The 26,516-nt window shown below is 54.8% G+C and overlaps 6 protein-coding genes across 7 annotated transcripts; 2 read left to right on the plus strand and 4 right to left on the minus strand.

The window, feature by feature from the left end:
* Positions 1-25: 25 nt before the first annotated feature.
* Positions 26-2,116, minus strand: KRP23_5062 (RUN and FYVE domain-containing protein 2; the record flags this gene model as incomplete). Its single annotated transcript, XM_067890090.1, has 1 exon — positions 26-2,116. One exon carries the CDS (start codon positions 2,114-2,116, stop codon positions 26-28), a length of 2,091 nt encoding a protein of 696 aa, XP_067746665.1.
* A 1,671-nt stretch (positions 2,117-3,787) lies between these two features.
* On the minus strand, positions 3,788-5,007 carry KRP23_5063 (uncharacterized protein; the record flags this gene model as incomplete). The annotated part of the gene is made up of 6 exons (XM_067890091.1): positions 3,788-3,859; positions 3,930-4,037; positions 4,116-4,172; positions 4,239-4,361; positions 4,437-4,555; positions 4,635-5,007. 6 exons carry the CDS (start codon positions 5,005-5,007, stop codon positions 3,788-3,790), a joined length of 852 nt encoding a protein of 283 aa, XP_067746666.1.
* A 903-nt stretch (positions 5,008-5,910) lies between these two features.
* On the plus strand, positions 5,911-7,295 carry KRP23_5064 (putative transporter YwbF; the record flags this gene model as incomplete). Its single annotated transcript, XM_067890092.1, has 2 exons — positions 5,911-6,024; positions 6,096-7,295. The coding sequence occupies 2 exons, from the start codon at positions 5,911-5,913 to the stop codon at positions 7,293-7,295; spliced, it is 1,314 nt and encodes a 437-aa protein (XP_067746667.1).
* Positions 7,296-8,160: 865 nt separating this feature from the next.
* On the minus strand, positions 8,161-9,618 carry KRP23_5065 (putative transporter YwbF; the record flags this gene model as incomplete). The annotated part of the gene is made up of 3 exons (XM_067890093.1): positions 8,161-8,761; positions 8,835-9,439; positions 9,496-9,618. 3 exons carry the CDS (start codon positions 9,616-9,618, stop codon positions 8,161-8,163), a joined length of 1,329 nt encoding a protein of 442 aa, XP_067746668.1.
* A 1,066-nt stretch (positions 9,619-10,684) lies between these two features.
* On the minus strand, positions 10,685-14,325 carry KRP23_5066 (uncharacterized protein; the record flags this gene model as incomplete). Of its 2 annotated transcripts, none has more annotated exons than XM_067890095.1 (6): positions 10,685-10,848; positions 11,011-11,675; positions 11,755-12,065; positions 12,154-13,585; positions 13,655-14,196; positions 14,272-14,325. In XM_067890095.1, 6 exons carry the CDS (start codon positions 14,323-14,325, stop codon positions 10,685-10,687), a joined length of 3,168 nt encoding a protein of 1,055 aa, XP_067746670.1. The 2 variants fall into 2 exon arrangements, with proteins under 2 accessions (XP_067746670.1, XP_067746669.1); XM_067890094.1 differs by having other exon boundaries at positions 10,921-11,675.
* A 172-nt stretch (positions 14,326-14,497) lies between these two features.
* Positions 14,498-16,708, plus strand: KRP23_5067 (PAX3- and PAX7-binding protein 1; the record flags this gene model as incomplete). Its single annotated transcript, XM_067890096.1, has 1 exon — positions 14,498-16,708. One exon carries the CDS (start codon positions 14,498-14,500, stop codon positions 16,706-16,708), a length of 2,211 nt encoding a protein of 736 aa, XP_067746671.1.
* Positions 16,709-26,516: the final 9,808 nt, after the last annotated feature.

Genomic DNA, 26,516 nt, shown 5'->3' on the forward strand with positions numbered 1-26,516 from the left:
ATCGAGCTCCAGGAGGAGGCTGCAGCTAGTCGGACAGCGGGTTGACATGCATACGGACTTGACACTGTGTCGTGTAGGCTGTTCGCAGAAGTTCCTGCATGGTGACCTCCGCTTCCGCGACGTGCATGCCTGGAGGTGGCGGGGCCTGGAGTGAAGACTTGACCTTGTGCACGTTACCGCCGTCTCTCCTCACTGCAATGCTCATGAGCGTGTTCTGTTCAACGCCACGGATAGCAACATCGGCCAGGTTGCGCAGGAAGAGGTACTTGTCACCGGACAGCAGCTCGCGCGCGAACGGGTCGGCCACGCTGAAGGAACCCACGACGAAGCCGTCCGATGTGATCATGGGAAAGCCCGCGAAGAACCGCACACGGCCGTCGGATACAAGTGGGTTGTTGACAAAGCGCAGATCTTCCGTCGCGTCCAGGACCACCGTCGGCTCAGAAGACATGATGGCATGGGCATCCATCAGCATGTTGCGCGGCAGCTCCCGCTTGTCAAGCCCAACCTTGGCCATGAGGAACCCGCTTTTGTCACCGATGAAGCTGATCGCCGCGATCTGGCAGCCCAACTCAGCGGCAGCGTACTCGCACATTTCCTGGAACTGCTTGCCTGGGTCAGCCAAGTGCAGCTCGCGCACCTTCTTGAGCCGAGCGGGTTCGTCCGCTGGAATAGGTGCCTTTGGCCACTCCTGGCGGCTGCTGTAGCTCAGCGCGTAGTTGAACGGTGTGTTCGCATGTACCGTGAGCTTCTTCTCCAGCTGGGCAAGATCATCGACACTTGGTCGAGTAGCTTCGTCCGTCCAGTGGAACTCGCTGAACTCGGAGAACTCGGATATTGTTTCGCCACCTACCTTCACGGGGCTGTAGCCGCCTCGACCGAACTCGCTGGCTGGATTGAGCACAGGGCTGCCGGATGAGCGCTGCCGGCGGAAAGACCCCATGCTACTCATCGGGTGCGTCTTCGAGCGAGCCGTCTCGCTATAGGATTCAGACACGTTTGTTGTGCCAGACAGAGAAACATTGCTGGCATCCAGGTCGTAGCCGTCCATTGAGCTGGAGAAGCTCGGCAAACTCTGGTGGCTGCCGGTGGTTTGGGATTGAGAAATCGAGTTGGAGCCGCTGTTGGACGAAAGGATCGACGTCGTGCTTGTTGTGCGGCATTGACTACACAACCGCACCTCGCGACTTCCATTGGGCTGGCGCAGGGTCTTCATCTCGGAGCAGCTACTACACACGACGTCCCCGCACACGCGGCAGTGGTGCTTGCGGCGGAACACGCTGAAGGCCTTAGTGCACAAGTAGCAGTTCGGTCCGTCCTTGCGGAAGTCGCGCTTTGTCAGCAAGCTTTGAGTACCCAACGCTCGGGTAAGCAGCGCGTTTGGGATCTGGGCAACGCAGCTCACGACCTTGGTCATCCAAGAGCGGGTAAGAGTAGACACCGCGTCACGGCCTGGGTGGCTCTCGGACAGGAAAAACGAGATTTCCAACGTGCCGTCATGTCCGGTTTCCTCCACAACGATACCTGTGCGACGCAGACGAAGACGCACCACATTCTGCGAGGGCGGCAGTGGATCGCAGCCGTCCAGCTCGATGGATTCCCAAATGGACGCACCAACGTAGAGCCCCGAGCCGTTGTTCTGGTACATATTGCCGTGTTCCAGGTTCTTCTCAAAGACGTCTCCATACCGTAGAAACACGTAGTCGCGGTGCGGTAGGTTCGGCTTGGACGCCTGCAGCGCCGTCCAGCTGACTGAAAGACTCTCGTTCGGCCGAGAGGCCGACTCGGGCTTCTTGTACAGCACGACCCCGTCGAGAAAGAGCGTGCCGAAAACCTCGCCCATGACCTCGCGGAGCTGCGACGTCGAGTCCATCTGGAGCATTTGCATGACTTCCTGCAGCGGCGCGTTCACTGTAGCCACGGCCTTCATGGTGTAGAACTCCTTCTCGCACAGCTCGAAGAGCTTGAGTCCGCCCTTGTCCTTGAGCTGCTTCATGGCGAAGGGAGACGTGAGCGCGTCGACGCGCGACTGTCCAAGGAAGCGCAGGTCGCGCTCGATGTCCTGCGTGATCTGGACGCGGTACGACTTCTCGACCATGGGGAACATGGAGTACATGGTCGTCGTCTGTCTCGTGCAGGGCGAACGCCGATCGTAGTCAAGTGACTGACTGCTCGTGCCTTTTCCTGAGTGCGGCTCCTGCACGCAGCTCGTGCGCTTTGTCGCTCTCTTCCGGCCAGCCGACGCAGAGATGTATCAGCTCGCTCGCGGGTGGCGTGCTTGGTTCTCTCCCCCGCTGGTGCTGCGCCAACTGTTTGCGCTGTGATTGTCGCCTGCAGCGAGGATAGCAGGATGGGGATCCCTATCTCCTCTCGCAGTTAACTCTTGGAACAGTGAGACCGAGCAGCAGGTGACCGCCGTCGCGCTCTGACCTCTGTAGGATCGAAGCCGCCTGACCAAATGCAGCAGCCGGTGGCACGCGAATTCGTGAGTGGCTTGTCGCCAGGTGGAACACGAATATTGGAGACTGCAGCAGAGCGATTTGAAGTGATGCTAGCGGGGAAGGGATGAGTCGGCGAAGCAGGGCTAAACAGCTGGGTGAGGCGATAAGAAGCAGATCAACACGCAAATGGCACTTGAAGACGACGATCTAAGGTTATCGACAACGAGGAAGGCCATGTATGAAGAGGACCCCATGGAGTTTAAACGTGCTGCTGGCTGCAAGTATTTAGCATATTGCGGCGAAGTGCGACGAGCTCTACGGGTTTTCCGGGCCCTCGAGGTCGCATCAGCGACCCAAGTGAAGGCATCCTCGTTTGGCCCGGTTTCCTCCGTTGGACAGGGCAGTGCAGGTGATGTCGAGCTGGTGGCGCGGCCTTGATTGGCGCCGCGTTCGAGCGAGCCGCGACTCTGCCCTTGGTGTCACTGAATGCCGAGGCTCTGCATTTCAGCGCCCTGGTGCTGCATTCGCCGTGGGAACCCAACCTTTTGCCCTGCAACTTGTATCCACCCCGCCCGCTTGCCCGAACTTCGGGCACGGCACCAAGCTGATCAAGGTGGCCGGCGAACGCGTCGGCCATTCGAGCGCGGGATCTGCGCGAGTGCGGCTCTACTTGCGCAAGCACCAGCGCCCAGGCCGCAAGTCGAAGATGGCCTAGCATGGGCAAGCTCGCTCATTGTCAGGACTTGCCGCGGGTTGTACGGTCTCAGCTTTAACGCGGTACTCTACACGCACTTGCTCGGTCGCTCCAATTGTCGTCATCGCGGTGGTGCACTTCAACTTTGCCCGCGATAGCATGCAAAAGCTCGGGCGAAGGCATACACCGATGGTCTCTACATGGCGTGCGTTGGCAGGCAAACTGCAACACAGCTGCAATGCGCCGATCGCCTACACCTTGATACCTAGCTTCAACTGAGGTACATGAAACATAACAAACCGTGACCCCCTTTACTCAGAGCACTCTCTGCATAAAGCTCAGCCACAGTACACGTATTCGCAAGCTGGCGGGCTAACTATATGTATGCAGAGATGGTTTGTGTGTGTTGATACCCTCTCGATAACGCAAAGCAGGCTAGCCTCGCCCAGCTGACGAGGACGAGCAACTTGCGGAAGGACATAGCTGAGGAATAAATGTTAGTGTTTTTTTGTCAGCTGCAGTAGCCGGTTTTAGGTGGTAAGGTCTCGCTGCCAGTTTAGCAACTACAGCTCCGTCGTATCGCACTTGAATAGTGCTTGCCACTCCTGGCTGCGGTCTCTCCTCTTCTACAGGGGGTGTAGGCTCAACTTTGTCACTCGGGCTTGGCTGCAGAGGCCAAGAAAGCAGCACCGCGCTTGAAAAACTGCGCCACCAGCTGAGCATACTTTCAACAGCCACATAACAGCGTCAGGTTTGATGCCAGAGCTCGTGAGTGGACGTTCGCGTAAGCCTACCTCTTGTACGATCTCAGACAGATCAGCGTCCGGCTTTGGGCTCAAAACCTTCAGCTGTTCCGCGATGAAGCGAGTTGCTCGCTCACACTCGAGTTGGGCAGCTTGAAGCTATAGCAACAACACGGGGCAGAAGTCGATGACTACACGATTGGGTCTGTTGGGTTCGACTCAGCTTTGTAGACGTACCGCTTGCTTTCGTTCTGCAATGAGGTTAGCATTTCCTTTCTGCTGATCCACAGCCAGCTATGGAGTCACAAGACCCGTTAAATTCTGACTGAAACCACAAGCCTTCATTCAAACTCGACTCACCACCCGCTTCGCGTACTCGTACTCGAGTACGGCCCTAGCGCGTTCGTCAATGAGAGCGTCAACTCGCTCAAGATCATTGACGTGGTGGTCGATCTTCGCCAGAACGGTCTTCTCCACTTGACCCTGCGCAGTGCCCGGCATCAGACACCCCTAGGTACAAGCTAATGTGCTGTCGAAGACAGAGGGCGAATTGCTTACAACGAAGACGAGCGAGCATTCACGGATCTTGTGTCCTTCCACCACGACGTTGGAATCTTGCAAGTCATCCTGTAAGCGGGCAGAATTACCGGTGAAGCAGCAAATAGCCATCGACAAATCTACTTTCAATCACAGCACCACAGTTCTAGCGCGATTAGCATTGGTAGCGAACCACTGGTAACCCTTTTCAGCACTTACCGACGATGCTCTGCGAGTGAGCAAAGAGGCCGCTCCGGATCGTTGTAAGATGCTCAGTCGCCGCACGGTTGCTTGTCTGCGCGCGACTAAATGTTAGATCTCTTGATGGCTCAGCGAAGTGGCACGCCACAAGCGCTCGCTGGATAAACCGATTTTTGCAGCTCCGAATGCGCTGGGTCAAGCTCCTTTTCGGACTAAGAATGCCGTTTTCGATGCGTCGCACGTCGCGAATCTGTTGGCACTGGTTGCTGTTGCTCTCTTCATCGTTCTCGCCAAGGAGCGGACAGGAGTCGTTGCCGGCCTCTCCAGAGCGCACGCTGTCGCTTTCTTCTCGTATGCCGGGGCGGCTCGCGCGGCGCCTTGACAGCAACATCTCAACACCAGCAGTTTGTTGACAGGGAAGCAGATCTCACTGGACTAGGACTTCGAAGACTAGGCCGAAAGACCCCGCTGCTATCGTTCATGCAGAGTGGTCTCAATCTGCACGTGCTTCTTATTCAATACGAAGTCCCAAACAAGCGGTGCCGGACTTTTTCGTTGCCATTGGAACGTACCAACACGCAGGGTATCCATAGGACACTCGTTGCTGTCGAGTACTTCTCTTTGGACCGTCGTTGCTATTCGCTTGACATGCTGCTGACTCACGAGACGCCCGGACAGTGCCGCCCAATAAAGCACAGCGCTCGCAGCCCACCTCAATCGCCGCCTTCATACGTAGTCCCTCCACTCTCGGCTCTTCGTTGCCGACTGGGAGTACACTGCCAATACCCCCGGCGGGAAGCCTACCACCACTCGAGTTGAGATCATGCTATACATTCAACCACGCTCATCTTGGCGTCACTGTTCTCCTGGGGTTTTCGGGAGCAGAAGCAAATTTCAAACTCCTCCTGAATGACGCCCCAGTGAACTTGACCTGGATACACATCGATTGCATCCCTTCATGACTTCCGTCCGCAACGCTCAGGAAAACGAAGAATTAAGTTGGTCGGGACGGAGGGGTGTCAGTTTAAGTAACGGGTGGTTTTTGCGCCGACGTCATTAATGCGTGGTTGCTGAGTGTAAAGAGAGTGCAAGTTGCAAGGTGTCCGATAAGTTACATTGCTGCGTGGAGCTCTCGTCAACACTATTCATGCACATTACCGACAAATCCAGCTGCAGCAGCTCGCTTGAACCTTGCGGTCTCAATTTACGCTGCCGTCCCCACCCGTTCATTCCTCACTTGTCGACGTAGCCCACAGACTGCTGCCACGGAAGACCTTCATCGGTTATCAACACAATGGGATTCCGTCTGGGCTTCATCTTTGACGGCGGCGAGGCCAAGGAACTCATCCCGCTCAAGCTGCTCTATGTGATCCACTACTTCGCGTTCTCCATGCAGACGTACCTGCCGGTGCGTTCGCGAACATGGGATTGGAAACTCGTTGTGCCTGTTGCTAACCGGCGAGGTGACTTGTATGGCAGATCTACTTCGACACGACGGCGCACTTCTCCAAAGCGCAGATTGGTGTGCTGCTAGCTATCCCGTGCATCTGCGCTATCATCAGCACACCCATTTGGGGCGCTATTGCTGATGGTATCCACAACCAGAAGCTCACGCACGCGGTATGCCTGGTGTCGGCAGCGTTCTTGTTCTTCAGCATTCAGTACGTGACGTCCTTCCCGGTCATGTGCGCGATGGTATTCGTCGCCAACTTCCAGACGCAGCCGTCGTTCTCACTGCTCGATCACGCGGCGATGGCGTGGCTGGAGCGCGTGGGCGGAGACTACGGCAAGCAGCGACTGTATGGCGCGGCGGGTTATGGCGCTGGTGGCTACTTCGCCAGTGTGGTGGCGTCGTCGTTGGGCATTGTCTGGTGCTTCAACATGGTGCTCATTCTGTCGAGCGTTTCGCTGTTCCTGCTGCTCACGTACGTCCCGAATTTCCAGCACGAGGCCGAGCACCACGAAAAGGGCGAGCTGATCAAGAGTCTCAAGGCCATTCTGCGCCAGCACGACGTGCTTCTTCTCTTCGTGATCGTGATCCTCGCGGGTATCCTAGGTGGGCTTATCGACAACCTGTTATTCTTGTACCTGTTCCACTTGTCAGGCGACAACCCGCACATCGTTGGTGTGGTCATCGCCGTTGAGACCCTTTCGGAGCTGCCTTTCTTCTTCCACGCCAACAAGATCATTGAGCGCTTCGGGACGCCCAAGTGCATCCTCGCGAGCCTGATTGCCTACGGCATTCGGATGTTCACGTATGCGTTCGTGCAGCACCCGTGGCTGGTGCTGCCCATCGAGACGCTGCACGGCTTGACGTACGGCTTGTTGCTGGCGGCGTTCACCAATTACATCTACGGGGCGGCTCCCAAGGGGACGGAGGGCACGATGATCGGCGTGCTCTTCGCCGTGCAGCGCGGCATCGGCGGCGGTTTGAGCACGCTTGTTGGTGGTTGGATTTACGGCGCGTTGGGCGGCCGCACGATGTGGGGCATCGCCGGCTTCATCGTCTTCCCGCTCTCGCTGTTGGCCACGGCTGGGTTTGCTCATCTTGCGCGCGATTACGCCGCGCAGAGCCCGACGGCCAGCAAGGAGGACTCCGGCAGCATCACGTCCGACGAGAGCTCACTGCTCGCCACGTCGACGGAATACGGCACCAAAGACGTTAGCGCCCAGTGCTGAGCGAGCAGCACGAGTGTCGTCATACAGTTTTGAAGGAGGCGTACTCTGTGTTCAACCTTGGCACTCGTCAGGGCACCCGTTACCCGTAGCAATATAACGCCATCTTGACCCACAGACTGCAGTTACCAACTCGACTTACCTCGCAGTGGCAGATCGAGAAGGACAACCTTCATTGCAAGCGAAGTTTGCTGCGTTGGGCGTTCAGCTCGCAGCCACGCCTGTGGCATGCCTGCTACATGAGGATCTCCTGGCCAGGCAGCGAGTGAGTCTCGCTCGCTCGCGTCTGTACTTGCCTCGTGTGCTGTCGAATGCAAGAGCTTAAGCTTAGAAGGCGTTGGCGAAATTGTTTGGACTCGCCTTTGCAGCGTGGACCTCATTGGAGCCTCCACTTGAGGCCTGCCCTCCCTTTTGCTGCCTGCGACGTAGTTCATCTGTAGCATCAGTGGTGCAGAACGAAAGGCTCGTAAAACTGCACTCGACAAATCTGCGCTTCTGAGCGAAACAACTGAAAGAAGAATCAGCAATTCGCTGCTATCAAAGAGTGCTTGCCGCTGCTCGGCTTTATTCTCGAAAGCCTCTAAAGCACAACCTCTGGTCGCGCTGGCAAAACACATCGACCATCGGCACTGCTGAACCTCTGGAGCGCAAGGACAGCCAGCATAATACCAGTAAAAGCCACAACGCTGCTCTAATCCATGCAACAATGTCCGAGTGAGCGCTCGATGGCACGCACTCGCCTTTTCCATTAAGTTTTGTTGAGCCTGCTAGCGATGACCCCCGACTCGCACTCTTCTTCTCTCCATCAAATACAGCGAAGTGCATTCTCTAAATGCATCGGAGGAAGGAAGCGAACAGATGCAATAACTCACAACTCCGGCACGCCGTCGATCTCCGCGTAGCCGTTCTTCTTGGCGATGCGTTCGTTGATGTCGATCGAGCACAAACTCGACGAGCTGCCCCACTTCTCGCGAGCCGCAGCGCTCTTCTCCGGATAGTCGCGGGCGAGGCACGAGAAGATGAGCGAGAAGAGAATCGTGAGCGGGAAGACCACGAAGGCGCCAATGCCCCACATGACGCGCCCGCCAAAATGCTCGTACACGTAGCCGCCCATGAGTGTTGAGCAGGCCGCACCCATACCCTTCTGCACCGCCGTCAAGAGGCCGATCATCGTGCCTTCCGTTCCCTCGGGGGATGACTGGAACACGTAGTTGGTGAACGCAGCCCACAGCAAACCGAACGTCATACCGTGTAGCGCCTCGAAGGGCAGCCACACCCACGGGTTGTGCGCGTACGTGTAGACCATCATACGCACGCCGTAGGCCACGACGCTGAAGATGATGCAGCGTGGCGTGCCGAAGCGCTCGAAGATCTTGTTGGAGAAGAAGAAGAGTGGCAGCTCCGAGATGGTCTCGACGGCGATGATGACACCTACGAGCCTCGCGTCGTTGCCCGACAGGTTGAAGTACCTGCAGCAGTTGCAAAGGCATCAGTTAGTCAATAATTCAAGATCAGTCGGTACAGCAAGCAAAAATCGATCACCACAAAAAGAGATAATTGTCGATAAGTCCACCTAGGATACCGGCAAGCAGTACCACGATGTACAGCACGAGCACGTCCGGCTGGTCCCAGATGACAGCGAGCGACTGGATGTAGTCGGTTTTGGGGCCTTCCCCATCCGGTTGGTAGGCGGGGATGAAGCGCAGCAGGATGAAGAGCGAGATGACGGACAGACCGAGCACCATGTTGAAGCACCAGGCGATGCCGATGGCGGCGGCCATGACACCGGCGAAGTAGCCGCCGATGCCGTAGCCCACGGCGCCGTAAAGCCGTTGCTTGCCGTAGACGCCGCCAATGTGCACGAGCATGGTCATGGCGGTCTGGTCCAGCAGCGACCACGTGGGCTGCGTCTGGAAGTTGGCGACGAAGAGCATGATGCACATGACGTTGAACGTGGACACGAACCGCAGCGAGAACATGAAGACCGCGGCGGACACGAGGCAGAAAATGTGCACGAGCTTCTGGTTCTTGATCACGTCGGCCACGCCGCCCCAGATGGGCGGCGCGATGATGGCGCACACGCACGGCAGCGTCAGCAGGATGCCGATCTGCATCTTGTCGAAGTGCTCCGTGTTGTCAAAGTAGATCTGTCCAGCGTTGGGTTAGCGTCTGAGAGCTAGGCATTGACGAGCACTACACTTACGGGCAGGTAGGTCTGCGTGGAGAAGGCGCAGTAGTGAATGGCGAAGAAGAGCTTGAGCGGCACGAGCCGCTTGCTCTCGCCGCCATCGATGGTGAACTCGATGAGGCGCAGGATGGCGGACATCGCGGCGGCTTCAACTGCTGACTTGCGGGGCGAATTCCGATGTGGATTCAAGGGGGCCAGGATTTCGAATCCTGACTCAGCGTTCGAAATCCCGGCTTGGCATTTCGGAGCAGCTTCTGCGAACGGGCACGACCGTGTCTATGCTGCTGGGTCACGTCAAGCTTGCTGTGATGATTTCTGCATCGCACGGGCGGCGATGACTGCAACTGGAGCCCTAGGATCACTGCGGATGCAAGCAGCGCTTGCGGCGGAGGAGAACTGTCGACGCCATTCGGGCAGCAAGCGCGACTTGGAGCTTGATTTGGGCGATGGCGCGCGTCTGCCGTAGACTTAACGTTTGTATGCCGCCATCTTGAAGTGGCCAATGAGGCGAAAGTGCACGAAAAGGCGCGGATACCTCACTGATTGAAAGTGCGCCAGACCAACCCAAGGACTTTAATACAACAACGAAATCGAGAACGCATGAACGCACCAACTCATGGCCACGCCAGGTTGATGAAGGTTAGCTCATGGTGTTTATTGCATGCCGTGCAAGACGGTGGCATGTACTGCTACGTCTGCGCGCACATGATAGAGCAGGTCGCTCAGACCATCTTAGAGACCTTGAAGGTCAGTTGAGGGCTTCTCCCCAATTGAGCTGAGGGAAACCATACGCATATGCTAGGATACGAGTGGCTCAGTATCTAGGTACATGTAGCGGTAGTGCCTCGATAGGCTACGGCTACGAGTCTGCTCCACCAGCAGTCGTTGATGTAGTTGGCGGTCTTCACAGTCGCGCCACGAATACAACCTGGTTGCATTGTAGACAGCATGTATTAATACTAGCGTGTTACTACATGTCATGTAGCTCTGTTGTCGGGTAGACGTTTATGAACATTTTGCGTTCACGTGGCAGATTTGCACAACTCTACTGGGTACAGTACATGTACCAAGCATGGGTGGTTGCAGTACTCTGCGAGCAAAAGCTATGGGCTTGTCGTGACGCCTTCGGTTAATTAAGCAGAGAGATTGGCCGCAGGTGATCATGTTCAAAGTTGAGCTGGTGTCCGTGTTGGCTGCCATTCCCTTATTTCTTCTTCTTCGACGCTAGCAACTTGGCACGCTCCTGGACCCGCTTCTCGACCTCTTCCTGAGCGGCTTTGCGTGCCTCCGCCAACGACATTTTTTGCTTGCCACCCGCTCTCGCCTTGGTGGGTCCACGAGGTTTTTTGGCCGGAGAAGGCTTAGCTGCTGCACAGCATACACAAGCACAATCAGCAACAAATATTAGCGTTCTGGATCCCCCGGAGGCAAAACACTCACCGGCGGCACGGGTGGGTGTGCGCGGTCGTGAGTGAGATACATCTTCCATCTCAACATCGCCAGACCAACTTCTTGGTACAGGTCTCTTACGTCCGATTTCGTCCGTCTTCACTGGTGTTGGCGCTGGCTGGCGTCGACTGGCTTCGATGGCGGCACGAGCCGCTACCTCAGCCGCGTTTGCTGCCTGTTGCGCAGCTAGCTCCGCCTGTTCACGAGAGGCTTGTTCCTGCTGAACCTGCAACTCCATGCTCACACGCTCTTGCTCCTTCTGGGCAATCGTGTACTTCATCTCCTCCAGCTGCCGCTTCAGCTCTTCAGCTTCATCCCTCTTCTTCGCCTCAGACAGCACCCGATACTCGAGCTGAACCTTTTGGGTCTCGACTTCTGCAGCCTTGAGCTTCATTTCCTCTAGTTCATGTTTCAGCCGCGCCGCTTCTTCCTCCTTTGCCTTCGTCTCTCGACGAGACTGCTCGATTGACTTCAGCTGTTCCTCGTGCTTCTGCCTTTCCAAACGGGCTGACTGTAGCTTCATCTCTTCAACGCGCTGCTGCAGTTCACAAGCCCTACGCTCCTCTTCTTGCAGCTTGTCTCGGAGACGCTTTGACTCGTTATCCTTTTCGCCGAGCCACTTTGAGTGATCACTTTTTAAACGGTTGATCTCCGCTTCCTTTTCCTCGGCGGCAAGACGTTCTCGCTCGCGCATACGCCTCTCCTTTTCAGCCAGATCCAATGCCTTCTTTTTTTCAATTGCCAATCTGCGAGCATTTCACATGGTAAGTCAAGTGCGTTAGAGGATAGATCGGTATAACAGTGCGGATCCACCAAGCTACAAACCGATTGAGCATTTTCTGGTTGTCCACGGCTGGTCTGCAATCACTGGTAAGAATCTCGCGCAGGCCCTTCGCATTGAAGCTAGTGGTCTTGTTGTCCACTATACTTGACAAAAACTTTGCAGCAAGTCCCTGCAGTACATGGCGAAACACCGAATCGATTTCATCATCGGTGGTGGGAAACCCAATCTCCTTGAGTTTGTCCTCGAACGCTTTCGTTACGTTGATGCGCAATTTCTCGTACTGCTCGGTTTCCTTTTGCACGCCTGCGTCCTTCTCAAGTTGCTGGTTGCGGTGCAGGTACTTATCCGCGTACTGTAAAAAACACGAAACAACACAAACCCCAATTCTAAGCATCTACTACGTTGCCAGCCAACAACAGCAGACATACGTGCTCACTTACATCATCCCCAAGCTTCTCCAGTTCTATGCCCTTTGCTTCAAGATCGCTCTTGAGGATCGTCCACCCTTGAAGCTTATCGGCCATGGTTCCCTTGACGTGAGCTACAGCACTGTCAATCGCAGCCTTAATTTCTTCCTCCAGCAGCGGCAACTTCCCATCAAGATGATACATAACTTGCTTTCCTAAGTCCTCCCTAGCGCCGTAGCAAACCTCGTTCAAGATTTGGCGCATTTCAATCATGTAACGCCGGTTCATCTCATCCGCCAATTGCGCCTTGTGGTGCTCGAGGTCTGTGCGGAAGTCTGACGTGTTGTACTCATTGACGTTTCCAGCTGTCTGCATCACTTCGTTCATTACCCTTGTGAAAAGGACTTCCACCTCACTTTGCAATTTGGTTACCGTAACGGGACATTTGTCGGCGAATCGTTTATCGAGGTTGTCATGCAGCTCCGAGCTCATTCGGGCTTTCGCTGCTCGCACCATATCATTCATCGCTGCCGAAGCGTGATGAATAGCCTTGTCGTTCGCTACTTCCAACTTATCAAAGAGTAGACTTGCATTCTGTCGAATACGGCCGCATTCAATCTCAACTCCACGCTTGCCCTGCAAACCCATTGGAAGCTTTTCGATGCGTGCCAGTTCCCGGTTGAGTAGGTTCGTGCATTCCTGGCGCAGAAGTGAACCTTTCATCGGAATCTTCGTTTGCTCGATCACTACGCATTCCGTCTTCAGGACTTGAAACGCAGCATCCACTTTCTTGGAGAGGTGCGCTGCAATTTTCTCGCTATTTGCATGAAGAGCAATTGTGATTTCCTTCTCGGCGAAACCGCGGAGGGACGTTTGGACTTCCTTGCGCACTGTCGCCGGGAAGGTGCCCATTTTCTCGTACGCCTCCTGAATAATAAGTTCGACGTCCTTGTGCAGCATCTTATCGAATTCATCGCTCGAGATCATCTCTTCCAGGCCAGCAGCTTCGCAATACGCCGAGATATCCTTCTCGCAACTTTCCTTGGATGCTTGAGCCTCCGCACGCACCATCGACGAGTAAATCGACTCTGGCATGATTACTTGGTCGCTGTTCAATGTATCAACCAGCGCCGGCATGATCTGCGCAAGGTACTTGGCCGTCAGGGGACGCTGGTAGAATTTCATTGGGTGCTGCAGTTGGCTTGACAGACACTTGCGCAGCTCTCGCAGTTTGTCCTGGAACGGCTTCTGCAGCTGATCAAAGCGGATCTTGTCTCGCAAATTCGCCGTGTTAGCCACAGGCGCAGGGAACAGCCAAATATTGATCGACTCGAACGCTTCAACCAGGTTCACACGAGCCAGGTTGCGCACGTTCACCTCGTCACTACGCCCCTTCTCCTTCTGAAACAAATCCCGATACACTTCCTCCGGCGTCGAGTCCACAAAACTCCAGTCCCGGAACACTCTGCATCCCACAACAATAACAACAAAAAGTCAACAACAAAAACATCACCTTTCATCCACATCCACGTACAGGTGCAAATGTCCGAACACTTTCGTGTTCGCTCCATCGGCCAGTTCAATGCCCTGCGCCGCCCGGGCCAGCACCGCCAGCAAGTTCAACATCCTGTCGGCCTGGAGACTGTCCTTCCAGTTGAAAATCACAACCTTGGAGGACAGCAGCACGGGCGACACGAGTCTCGAGTCGTACGTGATGTCTCTGTCCCCCTGTCCCTCGGCGTCCACGAAGCCCACGTGAACGTTCCTACTGGCCTTGGGGGTGATGGGTGGGCACCCGTTGAAGCCACTGAACTGGCTGAGAGGTACGAAGTGGCCCGACAGGTCCACGCCCTGCGTGCAGGGCTCGCGCAGGTTCGAGATCTTGAACAGGTCCTGCTGGTCGGCCAGCAGGTTCATGAGGAAGCTCTTGCCCTGCCGCGCGGCCCCGAATATGGAGATGAGGTTGATGGGCGTGTCTCCGAGCGGCTGCAGCACGTGGCTCGCGGCCTCGGCGCTGATGAACATTTGGTCGCTCTTGCCGGCGGCGTGTTTGCTCATGCCCAGCCACTTGACGGCCTACAGAAAGAGAGAGAGCAACTTAGAGTTAGAGAGAGTAAGGAGAGGATACAGATGCAGCAACAAAGAGCACACCTTGGGCTTGGACGCGCCCTCAGCAGAGAAGAACATGCTCTTAAGCGAGTCCATTCGCCTCTTGTGAAGCTGAGTTTTTGGATCGAGAAAATGCGGGAGGACAGAGAAGATGATATAGGTATATTAAATCGATTTAGAAAGGGTTTTAGCCCTTTCTAATACGATCATCGGTAGCTATATCGCGTTCCCTTCATTCCGCATTTTCTCGATCCAACCGATACTGGGCATGTTTCGGAGCAAGAAGAAGAAGGTGCAGGGCCGTAAGCGGCGCGAGGTGGAGGCCGAAGAGGGGGCGGTGGCTGCTAATGTGTCTGCAGACATCGACACTACGTATTCCGTTGAAATTCCGGCGTCGAACGATGCCGTAGAGGCCGAGAGCGACCTACAAGTGCTGGAGGAGCTGCGGCGCAGTCGCTCTCGCGGTTCTGGTGCCAAGAGCGCCATGACGTTCAGCTCCAAGAGCGGAAGTGGTCGGTTGAGTGGAAGTAGTAGCCACGCGGCTGTTGCTGCGGCGGAGACAGGGCTGCTGAGCTTTGACGACGGGGAGAAGAGCCGCAGGGACAAGAGGAGGAAGATGCGGCCTAATCTCGTGGCTGCGACTGCTGTGGATGTGGAAATGGAGGGGGAGAGTGTTGATCAGTACTCAGTCGAGATGCTGGCGACGCTACGTAGTGAGCAAAGTGTCCTGCTGTCGAGTACCACGCAAGAGGAGTTGGAGGTGGAAGAAGGCAACGATGAAGATGTGAAGAGAGTTGTGCAGGAAGCAGAGGAGGAGGAGTTTATTTCGTTGCAGGGAGGAGGGAAGAAGACGCGGCGCATGAAGAGCCGCGTCACGTTTGGCGTACATTCGGAGGACCAGGGTATCTCGAAGACCGCAGAGGTCGTGGAGGAAGTGTCGGGTGAGGAGGATGAAGATAATGAGAACAGTCGCAGATGGGAGGAAGAACTGATGCGCAGAGGAGGCCATCGCGTGCCGACGCCGGCGGAGTCGAGTGGAAATCGCTCGCGGGATGGTCTGCCTACTTACCCGACGCGGAAGAATGTGTCGTGTGTTACGCTGGCGAGTGTACTGGGAAAACTAGAAAAAGGCTTGGAGGCAACTTCGTTTGAGGATGAACGCGCGTCGCGTGAACTAGCTCGACTCGAAGCTGAGACAGTTTTGATCGAGATGACGCTGAAGCAGCAGCAGGAAGAGCTGCTCGTTAGCAGTGAAGAGTTTGAATACTTTCAAGAGGTGGAAGATTTTGTGAAGGGTCTCAGCTTCTGCTTGCGCGAAAAACTGCCAGTGATCGAGGCACGGGGGAAGAAAATCGTGGAGCAAAGCGTACAACAGGTGGAAACAAAACGCCAGGAAGAATTGCAAGGTATAGCAGAGGAGGTGAAAAAATATCTTGGGTCTGGCCAACTGCAGCAAGGCGACGTCGTTGGCCTGAGCAATTTGGATGTATACTCGAATGGAGCTAGTTCCGTTGTGCCGTCTACAAATGTTGCACAGCGTTCTGCGAGGCTGCAAAAATACCAGCAACATCTTGGTGAATCCTACGTATCGCCGGACCGTGAGCCAGAAGAGTATGGAGATTTGTTTGCTGATGCGATTGATGAAATCAACTCGCTTGACCGGGTGTATGGACGCTTCCAGGAGTGGAAAGCAAAGTTCCCTGAAGTGTACAAGAATGCGTTCTGCGAGTTGGCCCAAGAAAAGTTATTTGCTCCCTACGTGCAAGCAGAACTGCTTTATTGGGATCCACTAGGTGCTGCAGACACGAATATCGAGTTGGGGAAGTCTTGGTCGCTTGACGATTTTGGTTGGTTTCGAGTCCTTCATCAGCACGTTCGCCAATCCGATGTACGCGGCGGAAATATCGATGGCCCAATCTTGTATCAAATCCGTGACGTCTTCCTTGAGAAGGTTCGTATTGCTGTATCAAGGTATTTTGACCCGTTCTCAAGTCTCCAAGTGCGTAGCGTGTCCCTCGTGCTAGAAGAGATCAGCAGGCGGGGCTACACTCCCCATGTTAAAGATGCCCTACAAGTGTTGGTAGGCACAGTGCTCGAGTATTTTTCCATCGAAGCCAAGCGCACAGTCCTTGTTGCGGTTGGCAAGGACACATCCTCAGCATGCGAGGAAGTGAATGTGTTCGCGCGGTATCTACTGGAAAGGTTTAATTCCCTGCAGGACAACCTACTCACTCTCTTCGTCGCTCTCCCAAAGGGTGAAATCGCTGCTGCTGGTTTCCGCTGCTTGCTACAAGTACTTCACCACCTTCTCGCGTACGTTCGCCATTGCCAGAAAGCACAAAAAATGCAGCAAGTCCCCACAGCTACTCAAGTCGTCAGACAGCTCTCCGGTTCCTCATATTTGCTACAAATTCTATCAGAGCCCAGCCAGGAGCGCGAGCTGAAGCATGTGATGGAACTGTTCGCGCCATTTTGCTGAAAACTTAGTTGAAACAAATATGATATTGGTTCCAAGAAACATGCATCCGTCCCGCTACACTCATCGGAAATACGACTACTTTAGCGGCGGCGGCGCTCCTCGTACTCGGCCTGGATCTCCTCGCTCGTCTTACCCGATGTCTCCGGCACCAACTTCAGCGACAGCACGAAAAAGATGATGAGCAAGCCGGTGAAGGGCGTGTAGCTCCAGTCGTCAAAGGCATCCGCCAGGTACGGGTAACCCACACCGACGATGAGGTTGCAGAGCCAGTTGGCACCGATGCAAATGGACGAAGCGCTGGCACGGATCGAGTCCGGGAAGATGTCAGCCGTCATGACCCACACGAGCGGACCCAAGGTCACACCGAAGACAATCACGTAGAGCGCCGTGAAGACGATGGAGAGAGCTGAAACGTCCACGAGGAAGGCGACAGTCATACCGATGGACATGACAATCATGCCCGCAATGCCCCATAGGATCATGTTGCGGTTGCCGAAGCGCGTGGCCATTACGCCCGTGAAGAAGGCCGGCCAAATGTTGATGAAATCAATGATGAGCGTTCCGATGCGCGAGTCATCGATACCAGCGTCCGAGAAGATGTTGCCCGAGTAGTAGAACACAGCGTTAATACCCGAGAGCTGCTGCGTGCAGGACAGCAGAAGGCCGGCAAGGAACTGCGTACGGTACTTGGGCGACAGCACGGACTCGGTTGGCACAACGGAGTAGCCCTCTTCGGCCTCGCCGAGCTGCTTTTTAGGCTCAAGCCAGCCCAGCGCCGTTTCCACGTGTTCTTCACCGTACAGGCGGGTGATGACCTGCCTGGCTTCCTCGCGGCGGTTCTTCATGAGCAGCCACGCGGGACTCTCGACAGACAGCGAAGGCGATAGCACCATGTAGATGGCGGCCAACACAATGGGGAAACCAGCCAGGTAGCGCCATCCATCACCGCTGTCAGCGAAGAAGAAGCAGATAGCCGGCACCAGGATGCCGATGGTGGTGGAGATCTGCAGGCCAAGACCCAGGTGACTACGCAGGTGCGGTGGCGACAGCTCGTTGACGTACGCACCGATGGTTCCCGTGGCAGCACCCGAGGCGATGCCGGAGACTACACGGCCAAAGGCAAATGGCCACACATTGGACACGGATGCCTGGATGACAGCGCCACCGATCATGAAGAAGCAGTTGAAGAAGAGCAGCTTCTTGCGACCAAGCATGTCGCTAAAGTAGCCGCACAGCAAACTGCCGACCATGGCGCCGAAAATCCATGCGTTCACGGCGAAAGTCCATTCGAGCTTGGAGTGGCCGCTGAACAGCGTGCAAGTACCGGGAACAACCGGGCGAGCATTGCACTCGTCCGTGTTGTTGTAGTCGGTCAGGTTGAGCTGCGAGGTGGACCACCCGCTCTGGAATGGCTGCAGCAAGGAGAGAAGGACGCTCGTGTAGAGGATTCGGTTGGGCTTGATCTGGAGCGCGGCGGCCTTGTTGGCGTCGTCAAAGGCGATGTCGGCCTTGGGCGTAGCAGCCTCGTTGTAAGCGCCGTCTGGGTGAGGCGACATGGCTGGTGAGCAATGGAAGATTGACTTGTGCGTTGCTCGTCCAAATGGAAACTGAGTTCGAGAGTGGGTCAATAAGGTGGAGACCGCGAGGATCACTTGTAGGCTCTGTCATTGCTTGTGGCTCGCTCACATCGCGCTCTATGCGTCTCTCTCTTGATTGATTGGGTTGCAGACTTCAATGCCAAGCGAGATCGCTTACTTATCTCGTTTCTGCTGGCTCTCGGTCTGCAACGCCTCCAATTTACCCCGCGACGCATCGGGTTCCGGTTGCAGCTCCCCTCAAGTCATTTTCGAGCGCTGGATCCGTACGTTGCAGATCAAGAGGATGCGATTACGCCAAGTCTACATGTAGCGCGACAGCAAGTCAACCAAGCTGCTTCAACTTGACTGACGTTGTTGAGTTGATTCATGCTCGCAAAAGTCGGGTCAGGCTGCACCGGCTGAGGCAGTTTGCTAGTCTCTGATAAGCTCAGCTTGCTGTTGCTGTCGAGTTGCTGTCAGTCCTGGCTCAGTCCTGGCTCAGGATACACGTGGACTGCAGCTCGAATTAATGGCCCGACTATGCCTAGATTACTCCAGCAATTCTACACTCGATCCTGATTGTCTGCGTTGACGCTGAACAGGGGATCTGTTCGCGAGAACCAACGAGAGAGAGAGACAGACTGGTCTATTTAACCTTATCAGCTTCTAGATGTCTGGTACAGCCTAAGCCTGGTTAGCAACGCCGGTGTCTCCTGGAGATCCGGTGGTTGTACGGGGCTTATCGTCTTTGCTGACTGCTCTCGTGGTTGTTCTTCTAGTGCTTGCTGGCACACAAACAACCGAGTTCCTTGAATGACTGTGTCTGGGTTTCGGCGCTCGCGTTTAGCAAGCGCCTTGAGCTGCCTCATTCCTGTGGTCCAGAATTCCTGGACACTGCTTTCCTCTGTGACATCCTCTTGTTGGAACACGACGCGGTTCCGCTGGATCCATAGCGTTGTGATGCATACGCTGCAAAGTATGTGCCATATCCTTTTCCAGATCGCCGCATACTTCTGTGCATCATCTGGATGTTCGCGGTTGAAGCGGTCTGCTATGCCTTGTGCGAGCTCCGGTGCTGTCCGACTTGCACAGTTAGTGACGAATCGCTCGATGTCTTTTCCTGCCCAGTGCTTGCCCGTCCAGTTACTGAGGAGCTTCTGCCAACACGCTTTAGCGCACGGACAGCCCCACATCACGTGGACTAACGTTTCTTTTGTTCCTTTGCATGCCTGCAGCTTGCGGCAACTGTTGTCATCTTGGCGCCCGTTGTGATAGAGGTTCAACTGCGCTGTTGCGACTCTATAAGAGACCCAGACCTGGTAAGCTGTAAGCTCCCGCCTGTGAGTCCATAGTTTCTTCGGAGACTGGTGGAGCGTCGCCGCTTGCCAAGGACTACTTCTTGCTAGCGCGTGCAACTTGTCAATTTGGGCTGCTAGTCCGGCTTGGGCTTCCTTGCATCTGCGGAATGGTTGTTGCTTGAGGGCTGTGAGTACGTGCTTGTTCGCTATGTTGTCCGGTACGCTCCATTGAATACTATGCACGCTAGGGTGCGCGTAGAACACAATGCTCCCCGTATCCTGGAATCTCCGCAACTTGGCTCGATCTGCCTCTGTGGCGTTGTCTTCTGCTCCTGTCTCCACTACCGTCCAACTAATCCCGTTGGCGGTTTGTGCGACTTCTATAGCGGCCTTCTTCTGATCAGGCTGGTCCCACCGTACGCCTTTGGCTCTTCCGGGTGCTATGCATTCCCATCTGTAGGTGTGCTTCAGTTTGGGTTGGTGCCTGAGTTGCATCTCGGCGTCCACCTGCAATCCCTTACCGATTTCTATCGGCGGCGAGCTGAGCAGTATGGTAATTGCCCACCGTCGAAGTTTCGCTTGCTGATGCCTGTGTCCATTCATTTCCGGGATGACGAAGGAATATGTCCACCTGCCTATCCGTTGGATCCCCAGTTCTGCAAGTGAGCATCTTCGGATTCGATCGTATACGTTGCCCGTTAATGTTTTTCCTGTGGCATCAAGTATCCACGGGTTGTCCTCCCATGAGTAGGTTGGCCAGAACCGTTCTTCTTCCGGTGACCATACCCCTGTCGATCGTGGCAGTGGTCTCGAAAGTTCCACTACCCATTCTTCCGTTGTTGTCCAGCTGATTGCTCTGCTCGTTAAGTCTTGTAAGTCAGCTTTATATTGGTTGTGTTCCGCCTCGGTGCGTGACACTGCTGGCCGGATCCACTCCCCCATTGTCTGCATCAATACCGTTCCTGGCTGATTCATCGTTCGCCTGTTCTGCCTGCTCTGCACTGGTCGAGGGGTGATGTTGCCACTACTCAGGACATCTGCTCCTCTGAACATCCATGCCTTCCACGCTGCGTGGTAGATGTCCTTCTTTTGTAGCATCCACAGCAGAGTGTGCTTCACTCGCTGCGTTTTACAGGCCACCTGGACTGAGGCTAAGCCCACTCCTCCTGCTTGCTTTGGAGTGTACAGCAGTGCCGGGTTTACTTTGTGCCTCGAGGATTCTTCTGCCGTCGAATGATGCCACAAAAATTGCTTCTGTATGTTCTGGATCTGAGTGTTGGCCCAGTGCGGCATATTAAAGGCCGCTGCTGTGAACAGAATGGCCGGGAGCATTATCACATTTAGCATGAGCACACGGAATTCGACACTTGTTGACAGCTGTGTCGCCGTGGCAAGCCGTCGTTGCACCGCTCGTATCCTCGTCGCCCAGTTGACATCCGTGAGTGGCCCCGTTCCGACTGCATATCCTAAGTACCTGACTGTTTCCCCATGTTTCAGCACCGGAATCCCGTGATACTTTCGCGCGTCGATTGCTGTGTTGAGGAATATGGCGCAGCTCTTTGCTGGTTGCACTTGCAGCCCTGACAGTTTGCCAAACCATTCCACGATTTCCATAACACGTGGCAACTGCTGCGCCTGACTGAGAAACACCGTTGAATCATCTACGAACGCTGAGAATTTGTGTTTGCGCCCAGCACTCCCCGGTACAGCAATCCCCACTAGGTCTTGATCTTGTTGTATCGCTAGTGCTAATACTTCTGCTGCTAATAAAAACAGTAAGGGTGCCAGAGGGCATCCTTGACGGATCCCAGATTTGACTTGTAGCGGGTCCGAGAGTTCTCCATTTACTAGGAATCTTGCGGTTGTGCCAACGTGAATCCGTTGTATCATTTTCACGAACTCGGGCGAGAAACCAAATTTCCTCAGAGTGAGGAAAAGAAAGTCTCTAGCTACCGTGTCGTAAGCCTTGCGGAAGTCGAGCAGCAGGATCAGCTCACTTAAGTCTGCTGCTAACTCTGGTTTTGCCGCCGCGGTGGCTAGAACTGCTAGCATCATTATGACAGTTTTGAGCATCTGACGTCCTTGGACGAAGCCTTGTTGGGATTCACCAATTGGTTTGCCTAGCACTCGCTGAACTCTGGTTGCAATTATCTTGGTGTACACTTTGTAACCCGTCTGTAGTAGCGAAATGGGGCGGAAGTCCATGGCATCCTCCGAGTCACCCTTCTTTCGGAGCGGAATGATCAATCCTTCCAGAAATGATGGCGGTGGGTCTCCTCCCTTCAGCAATTCATTCCCGATTGCCACCATCGCGGGCACGAGCAGAGCTTGGTAGTCTTTGAAGAAGTCATTATTTAGGCCGTCCGGTCCTGATGCCTTGTGTCGATTTAGAGCCCGGATCGCGAGGATGACTTCCTCCTGCTTGATCTCTTGCATAAGGTTGCTGTTTTCCGCTTGTGTGAGTCGTCTTTCGTTGGGTATCGTCACAAACTTATCAAATTCTACTTCGAGCGCTGTACCATGAAATGCATTGTGAGCTTTGCCAAGTACCGGTTTCCACTCGGATCCAAATTTGCTTGCTATGTTCATCTCTCGTCGAAATTTCTCCCCATGAATGTGTTTAATTGCTGAGATCGTTTGATCCTTCTCCCAGTTTGACACTCGTTTAAATTCCCAGCGCATGTGCTCCATTGTCCGCTCCAGTCGTTGGCCTAATCTCACTAGGTGCTCTTCTCGGATGTCCTCCTCCGTGACCGCTAGGAGATCTTTCCGAGTGAGTAAGTGAGCTCGATGCTGAGCATTCAGGACACCAATTACCGCTTTCCGTCGCTCCTTATCCTGCTGCGCGACTTGCTTGATGCATTCTCCACATATTGCCGTGGTCTTATCCCACGTCTTGGCCGTCTCCTCGTGGCCTACTCCTCGGTCTGATAGCGCCGTAAGCACCTCCTTTTGCACTCGGTCCGGGTTCGCTGTTTTAATCGGATATGAGACTCCTGTTTTCCGTCTTCGTTTCCGGTGGGCCGGGTTTGCCTCACGCATGTGCAGCGTGACGCGTTGATGATCCGAGGCTGTGGCTGGTTCTTCTACTTCTACTCGCTCCACTACTGCAGTCCACGTTTTCGGTACGTAGTACCTGTCGATTCTGCTGGCGGCCTCTGGCCCCCAATAAGTGAAGAATTCTGTTGGGTCTTGGTATTCTACCTCTTCTGTGTCCGCGTGTTCTTCAAGAATTCTGGCATCTTCTAGTTGGCGCTGCTCCAGTAACTGCTCCAGTGCTTTGCTCTCTGGTCGTTTGGACCTGTGCCCGCCCAGCCTGTCGAGCAGTGGGCTTTGTACGCAGTTGAAGTCCCCAGCTAGTATTGTGTCCTGTTGATGTCTCGGCCACGCTTGTAATTGCGTAAAGAACGCTTCTCGGTCTCTGTGATCGTTGGGTGCATATACATTGGTCACTAGCAGCTCGCCAATAGTGATCGCCATTACCCGGTTGGTCCATCGTGCTTGCTCCCATGGCTGCACTTTGTCTGCTGCGCTGGGGTTTAACAGGATGGCTACCCCTCCGTGTCGTGCATCATGCACACTCCAGAACGACAGAGTGGGGCTGTTCCGCTGATGCTTCCGCCCCCAGAGCTCTCTCCATGTTTGCTGTAAGTCCGCTGCTTCTTCCACCGACTTGACGTGGGTCTCTTGTATGAGCCATGCCAGCGGCCTGTCGTGTAGTGGTGTTCGTCTCCATGCTTGTAACCACTTCCGTCTACTATCCTTCGTAAAGCCCCGAACATTTTGAATTTCCAGCCGCTTGTTGCCGGACCCTCTAGGTTGGCGGTTCTGGCTGTCTCGTGCTCGATCTTCGTTTCGCATGTACCTGTAGCGCCCGTAGGCGTCGCCAGTTGCTTCAAGATCCTTCCCGCTCAATCTTGCTGGCAGCGCTCTTGGGCTACTAATCATTGCGGAGTATTGGATCCGGTCCTCCGTGCTCTAACGCCTGGGCGAAGTATCTGGCGACTCTGAACCAGTCCACTTGTCGAGCGTCCGCCTCGTACGCTGTTTTGTACGGCTCCAATTGGCGGAGCGCCCGTAAGTGCCTGGCCAATCTTGATCGGACACCTTGGTCACTGTCGGCTTCCTGGCCCGTTAGCGCTCTTATCTCTTTCTCGTAGAGGAGAGAACATAGGATATGCTGAGCTAGCCGTAGTTTGTTACCTACGTCACATAGTTTTAGAATCTCGTCCTTGCCGTACCCGTTGCCTCTCAGACGGACCCAGTCGTCCGGGTTGTCCACTGCCGGTACTGCATTGGGTGGAGTTGGTCGGCTGATCCTGTTCCTCCAGTCTTTGATCCAGCGTTGTGTACTGCGGTCTGTCGTTTGCGCTCCGTAGACTCCGAGTTGTCCGGATAAACTCTCTCGTCTCCATGCTGCCGTCCAGTCTTCTAGTACTGGATCGTCAATCGACACTAGTACTTCATCCGGGAAGGGAAATCTCTGTAGTAGCCGCAACAATCTGGTTGGCTCTCCTCTGGCCGCCTCCGACCACTGCTGTGCACTGCGCGTGTCCCGTGGAAATGTCATTGTTGCCGTGGCCGGCCACGTGCTTCCCAGTTGCTGCCACAATTCCGGCCAGGCATCCCTCGTTACTGCCTGCTCCTGAGTTGTTGGTAACTGTGCCACGTCTTGCATAGCTACTGGATGGTCCTCTGCGTTTTGAGTACTTCTTTTCGCCCTCATCAAGATCCGAATTCGCTCTCCTTCTGTTGGTGTGATCGAGTGGGGCCTCTTCTGCGTCGCTGTTTGGCTTCGTGTGAGGCGTGAAATTGCCGACTCTGCGCTCTGGGAGCTGGTTATCCTGCTCATACTCGAAGGCTCGTATGCTTGATCTCTGTCTTCATCCGTGGCAGGCTCTGGGTCTACTTGGGCTTGCTCCCCCTCTCGTTCCGTTTCCGCCGCTGACCGCTGCCACTGACGTAGAACCTCTATTGACACCTGGTAGAATTGGAGCCACTGCTGGATGTCCTCTGATGTTTCGTGCGTTAGATCCAATTTGAGGAGGATCGCTCTTTCCTCAATGGATAATTGTGAGGCCGTATTAACTAGAAAGGCTAGAAGTTCCGCGTATCGGTCAGGTTCCGCGCGTTCGAGGATGAGATAGATTTCACATTTCAGGTCGTGGGGGATCGTCATGCTCGTCAGCCGCTCCCGGAGTTCCTCGATATTCCCGTTCCATTGACTGGGGTTCCATGGGTCCAGATCTGCTTCCTTGCCTTGGCTCGAAGCTGCGTGTACTGACTTTCCAAGCCCTCCTACTTCAGTTTGGACTGGCTGTGACATCTGCTGAGTTTCTTCTGCTTCATGGGCTTGCGTCCGAAGTGCTGTTGGCCCTGAGTGAACGAATGCCGAATAGTGTTCTCCCCAGTATCGGACTACGAGCGGAGGCGGTTTGTTGCGCTGCTTTGCCTTTTTGATTTCTGCTAGACACCTACCCACCTGCAAGGGGATCTGTTGCCCCGTGTTGAACAGCTTGCGTCCGCGAGAGATCGTGCTCGGTCGGTATTTTGAGCAATACCATTGCTCTTTCTTATCCGTGTTGTACGCTAATACGTAAATCGGTTGTTGAAGAAAGTTTGCAGCGGTGGCCATGAGCTCGCTGCAGCCCCAAACATGTCTTGGTATCATCTCTTGCCGGTCTGAGGATGACTCAGCGTATTCATGGAGAAACCAGCGGAATTGTTTACCCGACTCGCGTGCATCCATGCCTTCCCAACCCCGGTTGACGTTGATTAGTGTCGTTGTCCGTGTAAAGTGGTTAAACTGTTCCGTGCAATTCAGTAGAGCCGTCCATTTAATCCCCCTCTTGAGGTTCGTAGTGAGCGATTCCAGACACTCACCATGCGCAGCAAGGTCATGGTCTGCGAGTGCTTGTGCTAGAGCCATTGCCATGCAATTGCCTGTCGCCGGAGTCGCTACTTGGCGCATACCCAGAAGTTCTTCTATTTCTGCAAACGAGGTGATTCCTCCTCCGGTGTCCCGGCCTTCCAGGAGCCTAGGTCCTTTGAAGTCGCCGATTGTTGCCAGTGCTAATTGGATCTCGTCACTTTCACGTTGCTTTAACGCCACCAACTGTGGGCTGTCGATTTGTTTGGGGGGCTTCGCTGCTACCAGATGCAACAGTTTCTTTGCGTCTGCTGTTATCGGTGCTGGTTTGTTGACTTCGGTCTCATCGTCTGACAAGATTTCTACCACGGGTTGGTGCTGAGGCACCGGCCTTTTCTCTTCCTGGTTTTCATCATCCTCCGAATCGTCAAACAGTTCAGTGAATCGAGATGGTGCTCCCACCTGCTTTTGCTGTAGCGTGGCTTGGTGTGCATATAACTTTCGGCCATGAGCTAGAGGCACAGTCACCCATTTGCGTGGCGGCTTTGGTTCCGGGGTCCCTCTGGTGCTATTTCCTTTCCGTTCGGGCCCATCCGCTGGCTGTGACTGCTCTCTGTTCGTTGCTTCCCCACTTGCCGGTGTAGATGGTCGTTCTGCCGACGGCGCCACCGCCGCTTGGTTTTTCCGGTCGGCTTCCTGTTGCAGGGATAGCCTTGTGGCTGCCGACTTCCTAATTTCATCGAGACTGGCGAAAGGCTTGGCCATATCTTCCAGCAGAGCTACTTCACTATCCTGAGCGACTCTGCTTCGCGAGAACCAACGAACACTTCCTTTGCGACTAGACTTCAAACTTCATCCATGCCGCATGCGGGGCAGCATGACACCAGTCGACCACTTCGGATACAGAAGTCATAAAACCCTTGGACACCAAGCAGCCTTAGATCCGCAGTTAACAAAGTAAATACAATCCGCAGCTGTACCACGTTGAAGTAGCAACAGCAGACACGTAAAGGGGCCCTTGCATCACGAACATTGCATCGATGGGCCAGCACAAGGCCACACTG

Source organism: Phytophthora ramorum (genome assembly GCF_020800215.1).
Source record: "Phytophthora ramorum isolate Pr-102 chromosome Unknown Phyram_PR-102_s0004, whole genome shotgun sequence".
Lineage (NCBI taxonomy): Eukaryota > Oomycota > Peronosporomycetes > Peronosporales > Peronosporaceae > Phytophthora > Phytophthora ramorum.